Here is a 23,754-nt window from a genome sequence, read left to right on the forward strand (position 1 = left end):
TACAGGGAGCCATGCCTTGGTGTTCCTGAGCAGGGGAACCCCTATGCCATCACCTCAGATGTAGGCATCTGCAGAGCAGTTAGAAACAATTGGAGGTAAAGCCCTGCATAAAACACCATTTCTGGAGCTGGCCAAGAATATAAAATGCATGACCTGCCCCATGTTCAGCTCTTAGTGCTCCATGTATTAGCCTGGTCAGAGCCTGGAATGACCAGTGGCTTGTCTCAACTGCTGTGAGGCAGAAATGTCCTGCTGTGGTTCCACCATGGGCTTTGGGATGTTGTAGCCATCACCTCAGTCTCCTCCTCACCATGTCCACCCACTACATCTCCCTTTCACCCACACAGGGCACCTCCACCCCACCTACAAGCACGGTCCCTTCAGGCACTCATTGCTTTCATACAGAAAAAAAAAAAATCATAGAAAATCTGTATGAGGTCTGATCTGGGTCCGCTGGGAAGCAATCAAACAATTGCAAGGCTCTTGGTGGTTGGCTTTCTCACACAAAACGCAGAGCAAAAGAGAGAGGACCTTTTCTTCATCTTAAGGCAAGGGAGTGACTGACAAGTGGCTGTTTGAATTTGCCCAATAATTTAGGGAAAAGTAAACCTGTGGAAGTATTTTAGCTCAGTAACCTGTGGAACTGGTAGCAGAATGAAAACTTTTGCATGAATTGTGAATGTAAGCACAGAGATACCATGAACAGCTCATGATGACAGAGCTGGCAAACTGCCATGCAAGAATGTTGCTGCAGCCGTGATGGATAGCATGGAAAACCTGAGGCTACAGAGACAACTTCTGCAGTGTTACTGGCTGGTCTACATGTCTCCTACTTTCCAGGTACTGAAGTGAACCATCCTCCTAGCACCAAGCTACACTAGGTCTGAAAATTCAGAAAATCTAATGCATACCAAAGGAAACATCATTCTGCTTAAGCAACATGTCCATTTAAAAGCCAGCAAACTTGAAGCTAGCCCAGAACAGCCTCAGCAGCACACCTTGATTCTCAGGTGGAAATAATATGCTAAATAGGAATAGAATTGGATATAAGGCATGAAGAAGGAAAGCTGTAGCCTGGGCCATGCTGCTGAAGTATGTATTGGGAGAAATTTTCTGAGAGCTGTGCATGGAGCTGGGATTTCCAGCCCCAAGGACAAGGCCCTCTGAAGCAACCACCACGGGGCTGACCTTAGATGCAGTTGTTCTCAGAGTTGACAACACCTAAGCTATGAATGGTAGGAAGTGAGACAGTTACCCCGGTCTCTTCAGAAATTAGTTTCCCTGTGCAATATCCTCTTTTCAGCTTCTGCCTACTTCTGAGCAGGAAGTTCTGTAAAGGTTTACAGTAACTGAGCATGATACCTGGGCATGTTTTTTTAGACATAGCTTCTTAGTAAACAGGAAAGTAGGGATGAGGGGACCATGTAGAGGTAGGGTGAGATCTTCTTTCTTAGTACTAGTGCCCACTTCAGAAATACTGGCTTCTTGGGTCCCTTAACTCTCAGGTCTGAGTAAGCATCGTATTGACCGGGGATATTTGAGTCACTCTCCATGGAAGGTTGTCTTTCAGAGTGATGCCATTTTTAACTGAAATGTTGTTTTCATTGCATTTTTGACTGGGGGGTGCCAAACTGTTGTAGTTGTACCCTCCTTAATACACCTTATACCAACAAAACCTCTGGGGACTCTTTGTCTTTTCTGATGAAGAAATCTTGTTTACTCATGTGGTGGATTCAAGTGGGGGGCTGTTGCCATACCTTGCTGTCAGCCGTGCTTCTCTCTCCAAGGTTAATACAGGGACATCGTGTGCAATACTTCTGATCCCCCACAACTTTTAGCCTAATTTATTAATGGCAACAGTTGCTGGTGTGGATCTATGCTAGCACTCGAGGTTCAATTTCAGCAATGATATATATAGGAATTTCATTCTGATGTCCATGTCGTAGAGTAACAATCTCAGAAATGATCAGCATCCTACCTTTAAACCATTGTTGTTCTTGAGTTGGTACCCATAGCTACACCGGGAACGGTCATGATGTAACTTTACCAAGAAAAAGCCTGATTTCTCTGGGACACTCTGCATTGCCTGGGGAGCTTGGCTAGCATAACTACACTGGCAGGTGGTCTTCTATGCTCTAATAACCCCTTGCAGCAAGACAGCTCTGATTTGCTCTTTGCTGCTTGATACTTCACCAACTTATCTCATCTCATGCACTTGGTCAGATCAAGAAGGGATGTTTAGGTCACTTTAAAGCATAACAGTGATTATGCCAACAACTGCAGCTGCAAGGCTCTTTGTTTCTGCAGGTCTTATGTTCAATTTCCACCAGTGTCGAATAAAGAATTATTAGCACTATGCAATCTAGATTCAGGAATATACAAGCTATTTTCCAACACATACTAGGTTTAAAGCAAAAAAATAAACAAAATAAATACAGAAACATGAAAACTTTTGTTCCAGTCTCAAGAATTTCAGCTCACCTCTCTGTTATTACTAAATAACGTTCACTATTTCTTTGGCAGAAATATACTTCAACATGCCAAAAAATTGGTAACCCAAGGGGAAAAAAAAAAAAAACTATTTTCTTTCTGTTTCAAGAAAGAAACTACATTTTCTGAGTTCTTTTCCAGAGAAATGTCATGCCCTGCTCCAAGATCCCTGTGTGCACTCTGGAGAAAGCCTTTACTCTTGGCCAGCTGTGTTGTTAACAGCACACATACTGATGACCTTGTACTTGGAAAGATGAGGTCCAAAAGAGCATTCAAAAGACAAATGTCTGATCTATAAACCAAATAAGCCCTTAATATTAAAAAGGAGGAGAACAGTCATGAAAGGAATTGTTTCTTGTTTTAAAATACTGATATTTTTGTGGTTTACATGGGAGTTTCCAGCTTGTATTTTTTAAACCAGTGAAGTTAGACAGACACAAAACACGCCAAACACAATATAGTGTTACAACCAAAAGAAAAACACTCTAAAGAGAAATCTCAGTCCAGTCGTATTTCTGCAGTGCAGGTTTTTTTCTCACCATGTGGCTGGTTAAATACTGTCACAAGTTTCCTAGAGGTTCTAGCATCTGCTTCCTTGAAGACACCCAAACTCAACTGGATGTGGCTCCAACCAACCTCATCTAGTTGGACCTGCCTTGGGCAGGAGCTGGACTAGATATCTCCAGAGGTCACTTCCAACATATATGGTTCTGTTAATTTTATGGAGCTGATCCTTAGCTCTGCTGATGCCTTGAGGACCATGTCCTCCTAGAAGTGTAGGTCAGTCTCTTTGGTTGGGATTCGTTTCACCTCATGAGACATCTAGCCCCAGGAATGATTCACGTTCTTCCAGCTGCCAGTGGCATGAGGCAGGTATTTTCAAAGAGCATTTCGGTACATCTTTGCTATCTTTTATACTACCATGGGATATATCTGGACATGCCTATCTCATTCCACTGAGTGTATCGGAGGTCCAAACAGGTAGCTTGAGTGGGTCACTGAACTTCAGACAGCTCCACTAGGTGAAACCAATCCCACCCTAGCAGGGAAAGTACCAGTAGCACAGGATTCACCCACACCTTTAGAACGCTTTCTCACGTTCCTGTTGTCTTTCATCAAATACTTCTAATGAGATGGAGAAACAAATGAGCAGGTATAAGGCTGATTTGCAAAATCTCTAGCTCATTTCAGGGCAGGAGAAAGAATGAATATCAACATCTGAGTAAGCTGGTGGTGCCATATATTTTTTTCCCCTGTTAGATGTAGCTGTTAACACCTGGAACACACACCTAAAACAAAACAAAAAACTCATGGAGTTGGTCCTGTGGTTCTGTAGGGTGGATGGGGAAGAAGTGTCAGAGCATTTTGGAAGTGCTCTGGTCTGACAGAAAACACAACTCTAGCAGAAATCAGAAAGACCCAGATCAGTTATCTGGAGCTGAACAGAGAGACAACATTGCAATACTATTTTTGAAGAACTGTTTTCTTTTGATTAAAGGGGTGCCTTTTGTGATGTAACATGGTGCTTTTTGTGTGTGTATGTGTGATAAGCAAAATGAAAAACATACAGATGTCAAAATTCATTCATTAAGTAATCCATCCTTTTTATCACAATACCAATATTCTCTCTTTTTCAGAAAAGGGATTTATAAACATAACTGACTCTAGAGAAGATTTTGAAATTGGTGAAGAAGAGTTTTGCTTCGAAGTTAACTTTACAGCATATCCACCAGTTAGATGCATGTGGCTATTTTCCCAAAAAATGTTTCCATGTAAGCAAAGTTACAGTGCAGATGGACGCAGGTACTGGAATATTTTGTTATAATTCCGAATCTTTCCTCTTTGTGTCTCATTTGAACGAATTACTTTCCATATTTCATACTCTCTGTATTTTTAATATGTGGATGGGCCAGGTGATAAAGACATGTTAACAAAAGGTACTCAAACATTAATTTGGCTTTCAGCAGCATTTTGTGTAGATAACTTACAGTATCACTTTATTCTCCACTTCAAAATAAACCCTGTTGTAAGTTATACATCCAGCAACCCTTTAGGTTATATGTATTTTGCCATTCCTTTTCTCTCTGATGTAATTATTCAATTACAGCTCTTTTGCAGTTTTCACGCTGGATCTCAAGTTCTCCATGTTCCCCTTTTGTCATCCTGTGCTTGACAATGTTCCCAGTATCTTTGCTATTGCTCAAACCAAACCCAGGGCCCTGTAGTTTCCCAGGCTTAGATCTATTTGGCTCTGCCTGTGCCACAGAAACATACCGTTCTGCTAATTACCCAGGTCATGTATTCTTTCACTGTTGCAAAACATGTTTTGAATAAACCTGTTAGTTATCTACCTTTTCTGTTATTTCCTAAAACGAAGTTCTGGCATGAGTCCTGTTTAAGGCTAATGTTTTCTCCATTCCCTAGGCTTTCTAAATTCTTGATAACATTATCTAATTTCCTTCAGAGTTGCTTTCAGAGTAGTCCCATGGCTTTCAAGGTAACAGCTCTTATTCACCTTAGTGAAAATAAAGCCAAGCTGCTCTTGTGAAGTTTTAGCTTTAAAATGAAGCAAGACCTAGGCAGGAGTTAATGTGCCTGCACTGATTTCTTCTCATATTCTGAAAATCTCTCATCATCTTCTTAAACCTGTGTTACAGCCTTGATTGCAGTTCTTACACTTTCTTTCCATAGTATTTTGGTACACTCAATTTTATCCACTAGCTTGCTGAGTTGTCTTTGCAACAGTCTGGCCTTTTCATCCACATCAGATGGAGTATTGGAGTCAGAGCTCCGCATGCTTCAGAGACAGCTCAGTTGAGATCAGTAAATTGTCATCTCCTGGCAATGGCCACAGGAACTCTGTCCCTGCTGATAAAGTGAGGGCTGTCATCAAACTTTGATAGTGCTGGGTGGGTGCTGGTGACTAATCTGCATGCCTGATTTGGGCTAGGCAGGTCTGTTCTTTGTGGTCAAGACTGATTTTGGAAATGAGGTCTCCTGGGACTGCCATGAGCAGTTGCTCATCCTTGCACTATAATGCCAAGTTTATTTGCTTTGCAGTTTTCTTCTCACTGCTGGTAAGAGCAGGAGTCAGTTTTGCTCGGACAATTGGGCAGCTGGTGTGAATTCAATCCAGATAAGAAGAAGGTGCTATGGACTGGGCCAACAATAACAATTTTGAGAGCTCTTAACATAGCTTAGGTAACCCCATTAATCAGTAAGGTGCAGCTGCTGGTGCCCTGGAATGCGAGTCACCTCAGATAGTCTCTGCAGCCCGGAGGGAACGATCCCTTCCTGCTGGACAGGGGAGAGCCACACCACTGTCCCGGAACTTGAATGGGAAGGGACAAATGTTTCATTTAGTTTAGTGTCCCCAGAAGCAGCAAGGGGGAGTGGGGTGATGGGATTCTGCCTACAAGCTGTAGCACCACAGATCCAAACGTGATTTTAAAACACGTTTCTCAAAACAACACAGAAAAGATCAACACAAACCTTATTTTGAGTCTATCTTTGCATATTTTAGTTCACTTCTGTGTACTCCCAGCTCCCAACACTTCTACTTTATTCCTTTCATATCCTTTTTCATTTCCTGTTTTTCCCTTTTTTGATTTCTGCCATTTCCTTATCAAACTGTTCCTCCTAAAGATTATATTAACTTATATTAATTAACTCTGCCCTCCTCTTTAGCTTTTGATTTCAAGTTTCAGTGATTCATCATTCCTGTCAGTGCCCTTCTGTGTTTTCAGAGATTGTTTCAAAATTTCCATTTTATATTTGCTTTTGCTGTCTCTGTGTTTTATCACGCTGCAGAATTTCACTTCCTTCCCAAGAGCAAATGAGTTTTCATATACAGAATGATCTCTGGTAATTTTATATTATTTATCTCACATCCTCTTATATTTTCAGGTACCTAAGGCATACTTTTTTAATGATTTTCTCATTATTTCATTAGGATTTAATACTTCAGGCCTAGGTTTTCAAAAGCAGAAGTGATTTGTGGTTTCCCTTTCCTTTGGCATCTATTTTGAGGCAACATAAAAGGGATTTATTTTTTTTTTTAATCCCTGATTTCAGGGACATCTTTAAGGTCATTTCAGATGAAGACACTCAAAAGTGAGTAACTTGATATGGAGATGCTATCTTAGTCAGAAGGCAAAATTCCCAGTGGCTTCTATGTGATTTTTCTTGATTTTTAATTGCATGGTGATATTTGGTGTCTTAGTTCATTTATAAGTATCCTGCTTAATGAGAAACACCCTGGTTTTAATTCTCTAGATTTCTTTCAAGCTCATTATTGCTTTCTCTTACTTTTGCAATTGCTGGTATGGACTGTCTTTTTTTCCATCTGTTTAAAACTCCCTGATATGACTGCTTGCATTTCATACTAAAATTGAGTGGATGTCTGCTACTCAGTTTTTGTTAGCAATCAGCCAAAATTTGTGCATGTAAAATGTCAACAACTAAACCTAAGATGAGTTTTTCTTAAGTGCTCTTCTAGTGTTGATGAACTGCAAATCTCCCATCTAAATCTGACAACCGTTCTGACTTAGCCAAAAGGACAGAAATTGTATGCCAACTTTGTAAAGATTATATATTCCCTTCCTCCTGTCTATTCCTGACTCAACAGGTCAGTCCTGCATCAATCTTCAAGTCCTCTTCAGTCCCCATTTCCATCATCACAAGCAGGGTTAGAGTCTTGCTTTATTTCCATCCTTTGGGCCAAAGGCCATAGGGGGTGGTAGAAGGCTGACCTTCCTTCTGCAGCATGGTCTTGATGGTTGGTGCTTTGTCTCATTGACATTGAGCTTCTGATGATGATCTCATTTCTGAGTTCCATCAGACCTTCTGATCTGGAGAGGTTTCTCTTGCATGATCCTACCATCTCATGGTTATTTCCTAATACTTTTGTTCATACCAGCCATAAATAAACATTGGAATCCTTCAGAGAGTAGACAGTTTGATCCTTTCCTGGTCTTAGCATCTGAATCAGAATGCATTATATACCCTGTATTCCAACGGGTTGGTAACAAAATCACAACCCTACAGCCCAGATGCACTCCACTAACTATTGAAAGTTACAGAAAAATTGGAGGATGAAATCAATGCTGCAGGAAAAAAAAAATCCTCTTATTAAGACAGTTACATTTTGTCTGGATTAATGTTTAATAAAATAATTTAGTCTGGATTAATCATTAGAAGATATTGAATTGTTTCAAACATATATATGAGTCTTAACTACATCTAAAATATTTTGTTTTCAAGACTTTCTTTTGTCTTTTTCCTTCCTTTTCTTCGTTCCACAGCATTTCATCAAAGTTCTGCAACCATCAGCACCAGTCTGGGATATATATATTTTATGCTGAAAATGATGATACAGTCATGACAAAAAGATTCACTTTGTACGTGAGAAGTAAGTGAGAAAACAATCCCTGTAAAGATGTGGCCAAGTCTGGGAGGGATAATCTTGATCTCTCACTTAAGATTTTGCTATTGATGTAAATGGAGCTTATTTGCTGTTTTTCCCTTTCATTGTGTCATACAGCAGAGGAGATGTAATTGAATATTCATTTTTTCCACCCATTTGGGGTTCAGTAGACTTAAATTCCAGAGTGATCTCTGACTAGATGTTGAATTAAACTGTCTGATTTTTCAAAAAAAATCAATACACTTGCATATCTGACTATGCATTTGAATATCTGATTTCACCAAATGCTAGGCTTCTTCCTAACATCTCTTATTTAGACACTTTGATTTAGATGCTTTGACCATTAATAATCAAATCTCATGTTCTCTGTAAGAGCTATCTGGGAGCATTTTTGACCTGCTGTACACCTCAGCAGAGTGCAGCAAAATAGCCTGAGTCCTAATTAAATGGGTACAGCTGGACCACTGGGAATGTCCCTACGATTAATATAGTAAGAGGTGACTCCAGGCAAGAAATGTTGAGGTCCAGCTGCCACGCAGGGCTGGTGAGAGGACATCCAGTGTGGGGCTGGCTCAGTCCCAGCCTTGGTTCCATAGCAGAAGGAAGTCCTGCCCTCTGTCCCTGACCAACACAAGTAACACAATCCACAAACACATCCTTCTCCAGACCCCATGCCTGCATTTCTGTAATGCAGTGTGGTGTGAAGAGAATCACATTTTTGCCTTGTGTCCTTCCATTTTTAGCAATAAAGATATGGAAATGAGGTGGGGAATACCAAGGAAGTCTCCACTTATCAAACTGGAGGAGGAAGTTGTTAGTTTTTTTTCTCCTCCTCGTAGTTTACCATCAACAGAGGGAACAGAGTAAAAGAACTTAGTCATATACTGAAGGAATTAACACTTCTAAAGAAAACCACAAGGCCTAGGATCCCTGTTAAATACAGTGGCTGTATTCTAACTCCACAGAGCTAGAATACATGTGACTACTGTAGAGATACAGTGACAGGAAACACACCCGTTAGGTGGTAGCTTTCTGTGGTTTGTGTCATTTTTTTTTCCTGATGACATTTGTGAGCTAGTGCAGTTCATCTGGGGGATGCCTGGTGTGCAACACATCTGTGTGGGCTACCCCTGCCCATGGGCTTGGCTGGTGCTCTCGGTTGTCTCTGCTCTGCCACATGGCTGTGGCATCTGCCCATTGCTCCAGATACGTGAAGCTGCAGAGCAGCCAAGTGAGCCAAGCAACCAGGCCAAATCCTTGCTGTCAGTCAGAAAAGCAGAAGTCGAGACTTCCAATTTCGGCCCTTTCACTGTTTTGGTCTGGCCGTGCCCATACAGAGAAGTGGCTGCTCCCCTCGACTTGCCCACAGCCCCGAGGCGTGGGGCCTGGAGGAAGGAGGAGGGCTGAGGCCTGCAGACAGCTCCCACGGTGACACGCGGGTGGGTTGTTTTGCACCCACAGAGGCAGATCGTAGCCTGGCCAGATGTAGTGTTACCATGTAAACACATAGGTTCTGGTCACCAAAGCATTGACAGAAATTGTCTTGTGTCACCTTGTTGCAGGAAAGCCTGAAGTAACAATGCAGTTATTGTTCAAGAAGATCTCGTGTGTCGCTGAGAGCTACCCAGCCTCATCCTGGATTTGGAGAAACTGTCCTGATCTGAACTCATCCAAGTAAATAGTTTTCTCTTTTTGAGTCATTGTGAAGACCGTATCTGAGCTATCCTCGATAATATGAAAACTGGCCTGCAACAAACTGAGTGAAAAATGCACTCTTGACCATTTGGAAAATGGGGTATTGTGGCCCACTCCAGGGTGCAGGAATCACCAAAACTAGGAAGAGTTTTCAATATTTTTGTTGGCATCAAATTAAATCTGTAAAAATGTGTATCTCAGGCTCTTTACACTCAAATAACCCACCTGGGTTTATATCTACAGTTAGGTAGGTAAAAAGTCCAATCTAAGATTTTTTCTGCCTGTCAAAGTTGTGGGCCATTCAGGGAACACATTGTGTAATATGGGTTTGATTAATTGGCTAAGCTTTGGTTAATATAGCTGTTACAATGACCCAAAGCTACTAAAGTCAGTGAGAGTGTTTCCAGTAAAGTCAGGGAGAATGTTTCCATTTCCTCTATTTATGCAGGGCAATGAGTCAGGCCCCAAAATTTCATGAGAAGCTGAGACTGCTTTATGAATTCTGCAGCTTTTATTTTAGAAATGCCAAAAAACTAATAATCCCACAGCTGTAGAAGAGCACCAGGTCAAATTATCATTTGGAAGATTACGGATAAAGCTCTGAGTATTTCCAATAGATATGAAAAAGATATCTAGTCAATTTTCTTATCCGCACCTCTGAGAAGGCTTCCTAACATCAGTGTGTTTGTGCAGAAATTGAAGAGTGAAGAAAACATCCAGCTAGCAAGTTTCAAATTCTCCTTAAAACAGCTTTCTGGAAAAGGAAATGCTGTAATTATTTCTTTTCTGGAAACTTCCACATGTACAAGCTAATGCTATGTGCAGAGCTGAATGAATTTTAATTTATTTACTCACCTACTAATTTATTTATGTGAACAGTAAGTCAAGCAGTAAGTTGATGAATGATAGAAAAGCAAAAAGTCAAAATTATCTCTGTGTGGGCTTCCTTTCCCTAGTGTACAACATTCTGTATTTTGACACATGAGGTCTGAAATAAGCCACTCATACAGGGTGGATGCTTTCCATCTTAGGCCTTGAGTTAGAGAAACTTTATGGCTCAAATCACATCCCTTCAATGGAGGGAGTCAGAACTTTTACTCTGGATTCATGCTGTATTTATTGTTTTAGTAACAGCTCATTTGAAGCTGCTCAGTGACTTAAATGATGAGGTAAAGGTAAAAGCAGCAGGAATGGTTGCAGTAGGGGGCTGGACACTGGTAGAAAGTGGGAGTGAGCTCAGGGTGGGAGGTAGAGAGCCCATTTCATCCCCTGCCTGCTCTGCTATATCCATCACACATAAATGACACTGGCAACTACTCTGAAGCCTCTCTCTAATGGTGACAAATAAAAAAGCAACCCATCTATCCTTCCCTTCCTCCCTTCCAACACAGATGTAAGGCCTGTTTTGAAACATCTCACCTTCTCCCCTGGGAAATGCCAATGTGAGACAAAGATCAGAATTGGTCTCCTTTGTTTTCCAGCTGCACAGAAGAAATCACTGAGGGGATCCAGAACTTCTTGCCAGAGAGGAGATCCCTCGGGTCATGGATTTCAAGCAGTATTTTAGATGTGAAGGAGACAGCAACAACCTTCTCTGTTGAGTGCTGCGCAAACAATCCAGTCGGCTCAGCCTGTGAAAAGAGCTTCATTAACCTGTCAGGTACCATAAATCAGTGTTTTAGCACAGGTTTTCTCAGCTTAATTAAAGCTGGCATGGTAGAATTAATGGCATTTTTTTTATTTATTTAGCTAAATGGCTGGCCATGCAATGGCACTGCAGGTAAAACAAGCACTGTGTGAATGCAGTGTGGGGAGTGTTGAGTGGATAGGGGGCACGTCTCTTCTCTAGTTCCGAAGCAGGGGCCTCCTTCACTAACATGAGCAGAAATGTCACAAAAATAGTGCAGGATGGAGCTATGGCAATACGGGGGTCTGATTTTCTATTTCCTCTCCATAATCCCCACCTGGAACCTGGAAACATCAATTTTGGGAAGAACTGAAGCCACTCTGGTAGCTGGCAGCAGGTGTTGGCTCTTGATCCTCTCCCAGAGGTCACTGCAGAGCTCCCAGCAGTGCTCACAGGAGCTCTCTTTGCCGTCAGACCCACACAAGGGACAGACCCCTGGCCTGGGAACTGCTGTGTGGTCTCTCTTCTTGTAGGGGCCATGAGGAAGTCTTTCCTTGTCAAGCAAGAAATTTGCCGTGGGTATTTACCAATGCTCTTTATATTTGATACTCCATATACATCCTGTAGGGCAAAATATTTCCATCCCAGGAAGTATGCTGGCACCTGGGAAGAGTTTTGAAGTACCCAGGTACTTGCAGTATGAAGCTTTCCTTCATCACGGACAAACAAGCTGTTTGCTGCTCTTGACTACAGCTGACAAAAGCTGTGACTGCTAATAGAGTTTGAGCATTTATGTTGAAATTGCAGTAGAAAGTAAACATAATGCTTTTGCTCTTAGAATATGAGGACAGACCTCATGTAGCCCTTCCTCACCCAAAAGCACTTTATTGATTGGCCTTGGCTATGTAAGAAGTTACTTGCTGCACAGCAGAACAATTCTTGAAGCAGGTTTTGTGCAGTCTGTCCACTGATTCTGGTGCTTTGGTATCTAACTACATTGCCTGGGGGAAGATGCAGGGAGAGAAGAGGGAAGATCAGAAGAGAAATTGATTACTCCCGTTTATGCTCACCAAGTCTAATCAATGGAAGACACCAACACCTCAGTGCCCTGAGATTTATTAATTCATGTAACTTTTTTTTTTTTTTAATGGAAACAGCTGTCAGAATTACCCATCACTGAACCTCCCATCACATACCCCATGCAGAGGAAGCTCAGATGGGAAACAGCTCCAAACTGTAAAATCAACAAAGCTACCACCAACTCTCCCTGTACCTACATCTATAAGCCCAAGCTCTAATTCAGTGGGTAGTAACATGTCTCTTTTAAAGTTGCAGGAGTGGTTTCTTCGTCCCCGGACAACACTGCATTCTATGTGTTTGCTGGATTTATCCTTCTATTGATCTTTTTTTTGTCTCTACTCATCTGTCATAAATACAAAAAGGTAAAGGCAAACATAAGTACCTGCCCCTTCTTCTTTTGTTCATACCAGCCTTTTTCTTCTTCTCTAAGCCTTTTTCACTTCTTTTCTTCCTCCAAAGCAATTTAGATATGAAAGCCAGTTGCAAATGATACAGATGATTGGATCATTGGATAACGAGTATACCTACATTGACTTCCGTGAATTCGAATACGATCTCAAATGGGAATTTCCCAGGGAAAATTTGGAATTTGGTGAGCAGTCCACAAGGCAAACCACAACATTGGAGCAGCAGCCTGTGCTGTACTGGTTACAAATAATATTGGCATATTGTGTCTTGTAGGACAGGTCCTTGGTTCCGGGGCTTTTGGGAAAGTGGTGAATGCAACAGCTTATGGAATTAGCAAGGCAGGAGACTCAGTCCAGGTTGCAGTCAAAATGCTAAAAGGTACGACAAACGCTGGGAGCTTTTTGCAAGTAGTGATATATTCTAGTGACCCCAAAGCAGAAGCAGTGCCAGAAATCCCTTTAAATACAGACTTTTAGTAGTTAGACCTCACAAATGCTTAGTTCCAAAATACTTTCATAATGCTTTCCTAATCATGTTTTGGTTTTGAAAGTTATTGCTGAAGTGCCTTCTTCCTGCAGGATGATGCATTTTGTCCTAAGTGCCAGAGAAGATCTGTGTTGTGTGGGGAAGGATGGAGCTGCTCTGCTCCAAAGATGATGAATCCAAATTCATAGCGTAATTTAGCCTGCCAGTTACATTGCTGACTCTGGGAACTTGGGTGTGAGGTCCCTTTTTCTTGTAGCACTGCCAAGTTGTTGCACAATCCTTGCCTCCAGAGTCTGAGCTAGCTTGTTTGTGAAGCTTACAGCACATTTTCCCGCTCTTGATGGATGGCACAAAACAATGTCCTTCTATCCTTTCTTATGGGTCAGGCTTCTTAAACCTCTAATCCTCCTTGCTGCTTTGCTCTGGCTTCTCTCCCAGCTGTCTCCACCTCCCATAAAAGCAGCGTCCAGGCATGAGCCTCCCCGGCAGCAAGCAGAGCAGGAGGGCTGGAGCTCCACATCAGCAGCTGCATCCTGCTCACCTGTGTGCCCGCACAGCCCCTTCCTCCCAGCTCATCATCCCCTGTTTGCTCATGTGCATCAGCTTTGCACTTCGTTGGTCTGCTGCTTGGCAGTTGTCTTTATGGAAGTCCATCTGGATCGTTTTGGTTTCTGTCTCCAATTCACTGACACCACAAGGGGTGAATGCTTGCTGAAAAGCAAGCCAAAGGCTAGCACTGCAGCACAGGATGGCCTGCTTAGCTATATCATACAACATTTTTTCAGAATGTTCCCAAATGTACCGTCAGTCATTTGAAATGAAGATTTGAATGTGACAAAGCATCACAACCATCTACGTTTTGAGTTTTTTTTTTTTTTTTTTTATGGAGGTTTCCAAATGTGTGTAATTACTTTTTTTCAGAAAAGTCTGACACTTCAGAAAAAGATGCTCTAATGTCTGAGCTGAAAATGATGACTCACATTGGAAGCCATGAAAATATCGTGAACCTACTAGGAGCTTGTACTGTGTCAGGTAACTTGCAATTGTGGAAAGGCACCAATTAAAACCATCAGACTAATGTGGACTGCTGAACAGAAGTATTACAAATTGATCATTGGCAGCAGTGTTAAATCATCAAGCCATAATTAGCTGCCTATTCCTCAGGCTGCTCTTCCTCTGTTCACCCCTGAGTCCTGACTTTTCTTTCCCTTCCCCAACCAAATTTGCTGCTCTGCACAGCCCCAGATAAGATAAAGATGAACTGAAAGCAAAGTTAAGGGCTTGCATGTGTACAGAAATGGGTCCTTTCTAACTGTACTTTCATGAAGTGATACAATAGCCCTTCTATAAAAGAGGTTTTCTCGTAACAGCAGTGATGGCACTGATATGGGCCTGTTTATTCAGAGAGAAAAGGAAAAACATGTCCGCTGTGAGGGACTGAATGTAAAACAAAAAACTGAAGATGAAAACAACTAAGCAAAGATGGACTAAGTGGCAAGATATTATCAATAGTTAATTATTGTTTGGCTAGTGATATCACTGAGGAAATTGCTATCCCAAGAAGTCCCACTCTGGCCAGTTCAGTGGTGAACAGGAGCGGGTGAAGAGTGGCTAAGGAACACCAGAGAGATCACCTCAGGGGAAAGGGCAGGATTTTACCCAGCATTTGCCCATATCGTGAATTGTAAGACCTGCCCCTGAAAAAAACTGACAGATTTTCTGCCACAGATATGTATTAAGTTGGAAGGATCAGAGAGAACAGTTAACCCTTTTTTCCCCAGTTTACATCAATGGCAACACAGTCATGCAAAGACATTTGAGGCATACGGAAAAGGCAGACAAATAGATCACTGCTGGTGGCTTTAGTTGACTTGAAGCTGTACAGCAAGTTTCCAGGCAGTGGCAGACACTGCCTTCAGGAAAGCTCTACAAGATGTGGCAGTGCAGGCAGGAGAGCTGCAGGAAAGACCTGCTTCATCTGGCAGGGCAGGGCAGGACATTTTCAGCCTCATCCAAGTCCTGTGTTCAGAAGCATTTACCTGGCTCCCCAGACTTTTGCAGTCTTCCCCTGAGTGATACTGTGGTGGGTTTGTTTGTTTGTTTTCCCCCGGTGTGGCCTCCCTTGCTTGACAGAAATTCCTGGTAGAAATCACCACAAATTCATAGTTGGTCTTTCTGAGCCAGAAATGGTGATGCAAGTGTAAGACTGCAGGATTGTGGTGTGACCACTCCAAGCAATCCATGGGATGTTTGCTCTGCTCCTGCAGCCTTGCACTAGCTTTCCCCCAGGCCTGCCTGGGTCAGGGATCGAAGGTGTTTTTCCTTCCTTTGCAGATAAATGAAAGACCATAAGTCAATTCTTGCTGTCAAGACAAGGAGTAGAGAGTCACCTTCGCTTGAGCCATTTAGACAGTATGTTGCATCTTTATAGCTTGTGCTCCCCAACCCAGTCAGTGCCTTTGTTATAGGAAAGGGTCCTCATGCCTTTGCAGGGATTTGCCATTCACGTTGGGAGATGCACCACAGGGAAATTCAACTACATACATTTTCCAAAGAGGCTTTCCACCAGTCTACCTACAGATATAGTTGATCTGCCTGGGAAGGGGAAATGCTTGGGTTTTTTTATATAAATTAATCCTGGGAGAAGATAGAGTATCCTTAAGGTTTCAATGGGAAGATTGTTGTGGAAAGGAGAAGGCATTTACATTTCCAACTATTTCAGGACCAATCTACTTGATATTTGAATACTGTTGCTATGGTGACCTTCTGAACTACTTAAGGAGCAAAAGAGAAAAATTTTACTGGACACTGACAGATATATTTAAACAGCACAACTTCAGCTTTTACCACAACTTCCATTTGGACCAAAATTCCAGGTAAGACATTCAGAAATAATTTAATACTTTGTAAAACTCTTGTGTCTTTATAGATGCATTCTCAGTTGTGCTGTAAGCAACTATAATTAATGAATTCTTGAGAATTTTCATTCTCTACTTTAACAAACAAGGCCTGGGGAGGAACTGAGATTTGCTTCTTGTTATGGTGTTCTTTTCACTGTACTGCAAAAGATAAGAAATCTCTTGTTTCAGTTTCCAGTTTTGAGAAGAGTCATGCCTATGCCCAGATTTTTAATATCAATAATTGATCATATTTTTTTCTATGTAAAACAGTTTGCATTTAGCAGTTCTCTGCTGTGTGTAACCTTTGAAAATGTGTCACCCCTCCAGGATGAGAACCCACCTGAAGTATGGTGTGAACATGAGTCTGTGCAGAGAGGATGAATTTGAAATCACACAAACAAGCCAAAACATAAATATGACACCTGGACCAAATGGGATTGTGCTGTTTTCTGAGGAAGGTAGAAGATTAACTGGTGTTATCTCTAGCAATTCTAACTGTTATTATTGTATTTATTGATCCAGCTAGCCAAATTCAGTGACACAGGAGGCCCCTTGCTGTTGTATGTCTCTCTTTCCTCCTGGCAGAAATTTTGCTGGAGAATAATTCAACAATATTTAAGACCTCAGACTTATGCTTCTGTTCATACTATACGTGGCATTTGAGTATGAAATACCTTTTCCTTTGTGTCTGAGCAAAGGATGCAAAAGATGAATGCCCTTCATGACGTTCTCAGTAGGAGAGAGAAAAATCCTTACAATAGTCAATAGAATTAATGAGAGAGAGAGGAATCCCATGGAAAATTCATAATCTTGGTTGTTTTTTACAGATGAAATTAAGCATATAAGCAGGCAGATGGATGAAGAAGAGGATTTTAACGTGCTCACTTTTGAAGACCTTCTTTGCTTTTCTTACCAAGTTGCCAAAGGAATGGAGTTTCTGGAGTCCAAATCGGTATGGTGAAGGCTAGCAAACTGTTTAGATAGAAAAGACAGCCAAAATAGGTCAGTCTATGAAAAGGCAGACTGAGGAACAGAGCCACACAGTGGCAGGCTCGAATTATACCTCCTTCCCCAGCTTTATGGCAACATCTAGACTGCACTTTCAGGCATGTCCCTGAGTAAGAAGCAGTGGCTGCACTGCACACTTCTGCCTGCTCTGACCCCGGCTCTGGCCATGACCATGAGCAACCAGGGACTGCCCAGCTTGCTCATCCTCCAAACGGCTGGAGAGGAAGGAGGCAGCAATTCACAGAGCCCTGTGTGAATTCTTTCCCTCTGCTACCAAGTGCTGCAGAGTGTTAACCCATCCTATCCCTCTAAGTGCATTCACAGAGACCTCGCTGCCCGGAATATACTAGTGACCCGTGGAAAAGTAGTGAAAATATGTGACTTTGGCCTTGCCAGAGATGTCGTGAATGACTCCAACTACATTGTGCGGGGCAACGTAAGTTCCTGAATGCTCTCTATTTTTTTGTATTATTGAAGAATGATAGGGAACCAAGAAAGGAAAGCTTTTATTTTTCAAATTCCCTGCTAGCATTATAGATAACTGTATAGACAGTGCAGAAGTCTCACTTTTTCTGCCCTTGGCAAATGCAGATTCTCAGCTTATAATTCGCCAAATCGAGCTAGTGATAGTACTATAAATGAAATGATACCCGTGTCCTTTCACAAGCTTACTGAAACCTGTTGGTGGGAAGTGGAGGGAACTGGTCATTGTTATGGACAGTAATAGCACAGGGACAACAGCATATGTGTGAGGTACACCAGGTCCTGTGGGTAAATGAAGAAGCACAGTGTGGACATCTCCGTCTGAGCTACTCACTGTGGCAGTCAGGGAAAAGAAAAAGGCTTTCCCAGGGCAGAGCTCACTACCTTCAACAGTCATCTAAAACAGGTGAGATGAAGTCGCTCCTTGGAAGTGCCTATTCCTCTTTATAAAGGAGATGTAAAGAGATTACTGGGAGACGTCAAGCTTTTCACTTAGCAGACATGAATTAATTCTAGTTGAGAAGTGAGAGCTGCAGCGAGTCATCTAGAAAACCTGTGTCACGGCATGACCTGGCCTCCTTTCCCCGTCTGTACAGGCTCGCTTACCAGTTAAATGGATGGCTCCTGAAAGCTTATTCGAAAGGACGTACACAATGAAGAGTGACGTCTGGTCTTATGGAATATTACTATGGGAAATATTCTCTTTGGGTATGTTCTGTAATGTGGTGGAAGAGCACTGCTTCTCTCTGGTGGCTTCTGAGTCAACATGTATTCTCCGATATTTTCCCAGGTGTAAATCCCTACCCTGGCATTCAGGTTGATGCCAACTTCTACAAATTAATCCAAAGTGGATTTAAAATGGACCGACCGTATTATGCTACAAAAGACGTGTAAGTGTTTTTTATGAGCGATGTACAGCATGGGGATTTATACTTACTAGGTCACCATCTGTATGACCTTTAATTCATTGCACGCTGCACCCTGTTCAGAAAAGTTGCAAAAGGTGAGATCTTTCTCTGACCCTGTAAAAGGTTTCTTGATCATGCAAGTTTTGTCCTAAAGCAGAAGTGATCAACACTAGAGGTTATGTGTGTTTGAAAGGACAAATTTATTATCTGTGTTGAGCTGTGCCTCCCTTACCCAGTTAACTTCCTCTTATCAGATCAGAGTGGGTTTCTTTTCTCTCTTTCTTTTTTTCTTTTTGCAAAAGTAAAGTTATGCTGTATTCATTTGGATATTGGCTAAATCTTTGGTAATAGTTTTTATTATTATTATTTTAATAGAGCATTAGCATATTTGACTCTGTTCCAGAAAGTCAAGGAACCTCTTAGAGAAAAACCCTGCTAGGGAAGAACTGGTGGGAGCTGCTGTTCAGGTGCTCGCAGCTCGTGTTTTTCAGCCAGTGCCCCTGTGCCTGGAAAGACTCTGGCTGCCTGCAGGCAGACCCCAGGGAACAAGAAGAGGAGAAGGTGGCAGGGAGCTCTGAGACCTTGCAATGTACCTCTTTCATCCTCTCCATGTAGAGACAATAATGGCATTAAAGGTACAGGTGAATCTGAGAGATTTAGCCATGAAAGGTGGCTGTGGGACTCATAAATACCAGGAAAGCTATTTGCAAGAGACTTTAGCAGATACACAGTGTACTAGTCCCTGTTGAAGCTGTAAAATCTTTAAAGTGGTCTTTAAAATTCAGAAAGACACAAAAATCCATAAAAAGACTCACTGGGGAAACTGCCTTCAGTCCTGTAGAGTCCGCAAGAGCAGATACATCCCCAGAGTCAGATAGGAATTGTCCTCCTACCATTTTCTGTGTGGAAGCTGGAAAATAAGCTTAGCATGCCAGCACATGCCAGCCAGGGCCCCAGTCCTGTGAGAAGGATTTTGTTAAAGACTCCAGTAAAGCTGTGTTTTTAATTTCTTCCCTTTTCCCCATCTCTCTGTATGTTTTTCTCTGATGCAACCATGCTCAAATCCAGCCTTCTTCATAAAATCATTCTGGTGCCCTGTGATTCCCGTGCAACTTCTGCATTTCCATGTAGTCCCTTACTAGAGACTCCAAAAGCTCATGTGTCACCTCCTTGCTCTGCAGCTACTGCGTGATGCAGTCCTGTTGGGCACTGGACTCCAGAAGAAGACCTTCTTTTTCCAGGCTTGTTTCCTCTCTTTCCTGTCAGCTGGCTGAGGCAGAGGGAGCAGTAAGTAAGCACAGAAGAAAAAATGTGTTGTTTGTTTGTTTGTTTGTTTTCGAGCCCCACAGACCATAATGGGCTGAGAAACAGTCTTATGGTTTCTATTCTCATGTGCCACTGTGCTAGGGAACTATTCCCCAGGGATGTTACTTACTCAGCCCATGTTACAGAAATGTATTCCCCCTGTGCAGAAGCCAGTGCAGCAAAACTACTGATTCCTACCTGGGTATGCACTCTGAGCTTGACACACTATTTTCCCATGTCCGGAGTTCTTACCAGCCTTTTGGGGTGTGTGGGGCTGTGGATGAGACTTGCCATTGCAGCCCTGAACCTCTCTGCATGCTGCTAGCCTGGCAGAAAGTGTCAGATGGAGAGGTCCCTTTTGCATCTCTTACTCATAACAGACACGCATGACATGGTTGGTGGCTGCATGCATGCCCACCCTTACTGCCAAAGGTAACACCAAGGGCTGCAATGAGCAATTCCAAAGCACTGTAGCAGGAAAAAAAAAAATCCTCTGCAGCCCAGTGCCCTTCCTCAGCCCAACTCTTTTTGAGCAGATAAGATCCATCTCCCTTAGGCAGTTGTCTGGACTCCCTTTGGAGTCGGTGGGAAGTAGCAGACCTGAGCGTGGCTCTCCCATGACATCCCCATGACGGGGATGTCTCGCCCAGTACCTGCTTCATCAGGAGAAAAGCAGTTCTCCAAGTACAATAAATCATAACAGAAAATATCGTTTGTTTCCTCTTCTCAATCGCTAGGTTTACCAGAACATGAAAAGAAATGTTTCTATGCACAAATCCAACGCCAAAACTAAGCCACATGTAAGTAAGGATGAGGAATCTTTTCAGTCCTCAGCTCTGCTCCAGCATGAAGACTCAAGTTAAAAAATAATCTGGGTTCCGGATCTCAGTATTTTCCTATACTCCACGTAGCATAAATGCTTTACATCACCACTAGAAAAAGAAGATGTTAGCAACTGCTGCTCTATTCGCATTTCTTATGGGCCACTCCGTATTTATGTTACTTTGAGGAGAAGACAGCAATTCATTTCTTTGAATTCAGCAAACACATCTGTCACAAGACAGGAGCAGTTGTCTTTTTGCTGGTTTTCTACAACTGGATATCTCTTTTCCTGGCTATATGCAAACAGTGCCTAATCAATGCATCAGAATGCAGACTGTTCTTGCCGTATTGCAAGCAAACACAACAAAATCCATGGTTTTTTTAGTTAACATTTACAAACACAGAGAATGATCTAAAGAGAAATCGTGTGATTTCCAGAAGTGCTACACACATCTTGATCTCCAGAGGCCAGTAAGTGTTGGAAAAAAGACCACCAAAGTAGCCAACTTTAGATGCCTGAATTTTAAAACATCAGCTTTAGTTTACAAGGAACTGTATATCTGAACATGTACAATTGCCTCATCCTGAATATCTGAATCGCTGTAAAGTTCCCAATAGATATGCAGTTCAGGTGAATTCATTTCATTAAGCTTTGGGCATTCATGTGGGCTCCAGCCATCCAGCTCTGTGCTTGCTGATGAGAAAGAAGCACTTAGAGAGGGTGATTCCTTCTACCTAAAATAAGCATCCAAAACAGGCAGGAGAGGGCAGGAGATGACCTCCCTGCTCCCTGCTCTAGAAAATCCAGGTGACTGGATCCAACTGGAAGTCTCACTTCCACTGAGTTATGGATAATCCCACTCTCTGAGCTTTGTGTATTTTAATATCAAATAAAAATGATTAATTCTGAAGAAATTATCCTCTGTAGCAATTTAGGAGGTATAATATCATCACTGCCAATTCCCAGAAGTCCTCCTGTCTGTATAAACCCCGCTGCAATAAAATGAGCGTGCATCTCTTTAACTTTCTCTCAGACTCCCAGGACAATAACCAGAGACTTGATGGTTTTTTAATATAGATGAGAAGACAGGTTATTTTCATGGTGAGGTTTTGGGATTTGTAAACATGTCTTTCATAATGACTAACAGGATACATTTGTCTACATCTCAGTGAATCAAGATGAGAATATATGGGTAAATAGTTTTCTTCTCTGTTACATTTTACAAAATGTTATCTGCAATTAGGATTTCCAGTGGCAAATGTTGTAAATCAATGTGTTTGGATGAAATGTGCTATCTCATAAATCAAGCTGCTCTTTACTAACATCGTCTGAAAATAATGTTTTATTACAGCAGTTACGAATTGTATATTTTGACTAACATTGTAGAATTAGCAAAGAATCATCGATTATTTTAATCAGACTGCCGGAGAATAGTTTGGAAGTATGAAGACAGAAATAAAACTAACTTTGTATGCTCTGGAAAATATAGATGGCCTTTAACATGCTCATGTAACACAATTTCAAAGCATTCAGCAAAGAGACGTCACCGTTTGGCACTGCTCACACACAGCCTACAAGGTGAGCGTCGAGCACCTCGTGCAGGCAGGAGCTGTCAGAGCTAGAGGAGCAAGGGCTGAGCTGGTTGCATCCACGCTCAGCTGGCCCTGGAGGCTGAGCAGATGTGAACTTGGCTCATTAGCCAAGATGAGGAGCAGATGGGAAGCCCATGTCCTTTAAAACAAGCCAGGGAGTTGTGTCCAATATTTTACCACAGGATTCAAAAAGGAGTGGTCAGTGGTCTCATCATCCTCACTACTGAGCTGAGGCACCTGAGTATAAAGGTAAATGGAGAAGCACGCAGCTAACACAAACTGCTGGTGATGCACACATGAAAAAGCAGCTCAGACAACACTGCACCCTGTGAGGAAGCACGATGAGGAGAAAGACCCTCCTATAAGGTGTGGACACACGGAGGGTTGTGTCTGCTTATCTGCAGAGCAGGCAGGGGTGGAGCAAAGCTGCAGGAGGAATTCAGTGGCAAATAATATCTTTTTGGAGCACATCTCCTTTCCAGGATGCTTCCAACACAACTCAGCACGGTGTTAGTGCATTCATGAGGTGTGCGCAAGCCTACGACTGCGATGCATTAACCCAAGCCAGATGCCTTAAGGCAGGCGGAGGCTGACAAGGCTTCAGCAACCACCGAGCCAAGGAGAAGCACTAGGGGGAGCTCCGGCACCGCGCTGCGCGGGGACCCGGCTCATGGAGGCGGACCCGAGGGCATCCGTGGGGATGTGGGGTGGGATGGGATGGGATGGGATGGGATGGGATGGGATGGGATGGGATGGGATGGGATGGGTGGGATGGGATGGGATGGGATGGGTGCCGACCGGGCAGCTCCCTCCAGCTGTGTTCTGCCCCCACCTCCTCCCCCCCAAAAAAGGCCCTCCATCACAGAAAGCACTCACATAATAATAATAACAACAAGAACAGCAGCAACAACAACAACAATAATAATAATGAAATATAATAATAAATAAATTTATTATTATTATTATTATTATTATTATTATTAGAGCCTTCTTCTGTATTTAGACCCAGACAGGGCCCTCCAACACAGGTGAAACCACCAGGTTTGGGATACCTGGGATGGGCTTTCTGAGAGAGGCTGGGAGTAAAGTCGTGTTGCACCAGAAGAGGAGAGTGGGAGTTGTGCAGGATGGCAGGGGCAGGGGCTTGAGTTAAGAAAACTGGTTCACGGAGGGATCTGTGACAAGTGATGAAAGAGTCCAAGGTCGGCTTAGCCACAGAGCCATTTTGCAGATCTGCCATCTTTGATGAGGGTGCATTTCTGCTGGGAAACATTTCGGGAGTGCAGAAATCAAAGCAGACTGGAGACGACTGGGTTAGGGCATCCCCACGCACGCCAGACCTCAGCCCCCTTCTCACAGCCACCAAACCAGACCAGGTGCTCAGTGGCACAGGGTTTCCTCCTCCCAGCTGGAAGCACTGCTGTGCTAGTGTATCGCTGCCTCCTTCCCCATCCCCCAGTGGCTAATTAATTAAGCCATGCAAAATGAAACAGCCTTAAAAAAGCTGGCACAAAAAGATCCACC

At 42.6% G+C, this 23,754-nt stretch overlaps 1 protein-coding gene across 3 annotated transcripts in view; it reads left to right on the forward strand.

The window, feature by feature from the left end:
• FLT3 (fms related receptor tyrosine kinase 3) overlaps nucleotides 1–22,957 on the forward strand; it is a 40,802-nt gene extending 17,845 nt beyond the window's left edge. For 2 of the 3 annotated variants that reach the window (XM_048072829.2, XM_048072830.2), the window contains exons 9-24: nucleotides 4,128–4,293; nucleotides 7,794–7,900; nucleotides 9,478–9,589; nucleotides 11,092–11,270; nucleotides 12,567–12,679; nucleotides 12,777–12,909; nucleotides 12,999–13,103; nucleotides 14,133–14,243; nucleotides 15,934–16,087; nucleotides 16,439–16,569; nucleotides 16,939–17,063; nucleotides 17,433–17,555; nucleotides 18,199–18,310; nucleotides 18,393–18,492; nucleotides 19,692–19,797; nucleotides 20,553–22,956. In XM_048072829.2, coding sequence (XP_047928786.2) covers nucleotides 4,128–4,293; nucleotides 7,794–7,900; nucleotides 9,478–9,589; nucleotides 11,092–11,270; nucleotides 12,567–12,679; nucleotides 12,777–12,909; nucleotides 12,999–13,103; nucleotides 14,133–14,243; nucleotides 15,934–16,087; nucleotides 16,439–16,569; nucleotides 16,939–17,063; nucleotides 17,433–17,555; nucleotides 18,199–18,310; nucleotides 18,393–18,492; nucleotides 19,692–19,797; nucleotides 20,553–20,678 — 2,003 coding nt within the window. In that variant the 3' untranslated portion in view covers nucleotides 20,679–22,956. Of the gene's footprint in view, nucleotides 1–4,127; nucleotides 4,294–7,793; nucleotides 7,901–9,477; nucleotides 9,590–11,091; nucleotides 11,271–12,566; nucleotides 12,680–12,776; nucleotides 12,910–12,998; nucleotides 13,104–14,132; nucleotides 14,244–15,933; nucleotides 16,088–16,438; nucleotides 16,570–16,938; nucleotides 17,064–17,432; nucleotides 17,556–18,198; nucleotides 18,311–18,392; nucleotides 18,493–19,691; nucleotides 19,802–20,552 lie in introns of all 3 variants that reach the window. The other variant, XM_013189432.3, reaches the window with a different exon arrangement.
• The last annotated feature ends 797 nt before the right edge of the window (nucleotides 22,958–23,754 follow it).

This window comes from Anser cygnoides, chromosome 1 (genome assembly GCF_040182565.1).
Source record: "Anser cygnoides isolate HZ-2024a breed goose chromosome 1, Taihu_goose_T2T_genome, whole genome shotgun sequence".
NCBI lineage: Eukaryota > Metazoa > Chordata > Aves > Anseriformes > Anatidae > Anser > Anser cygnoides.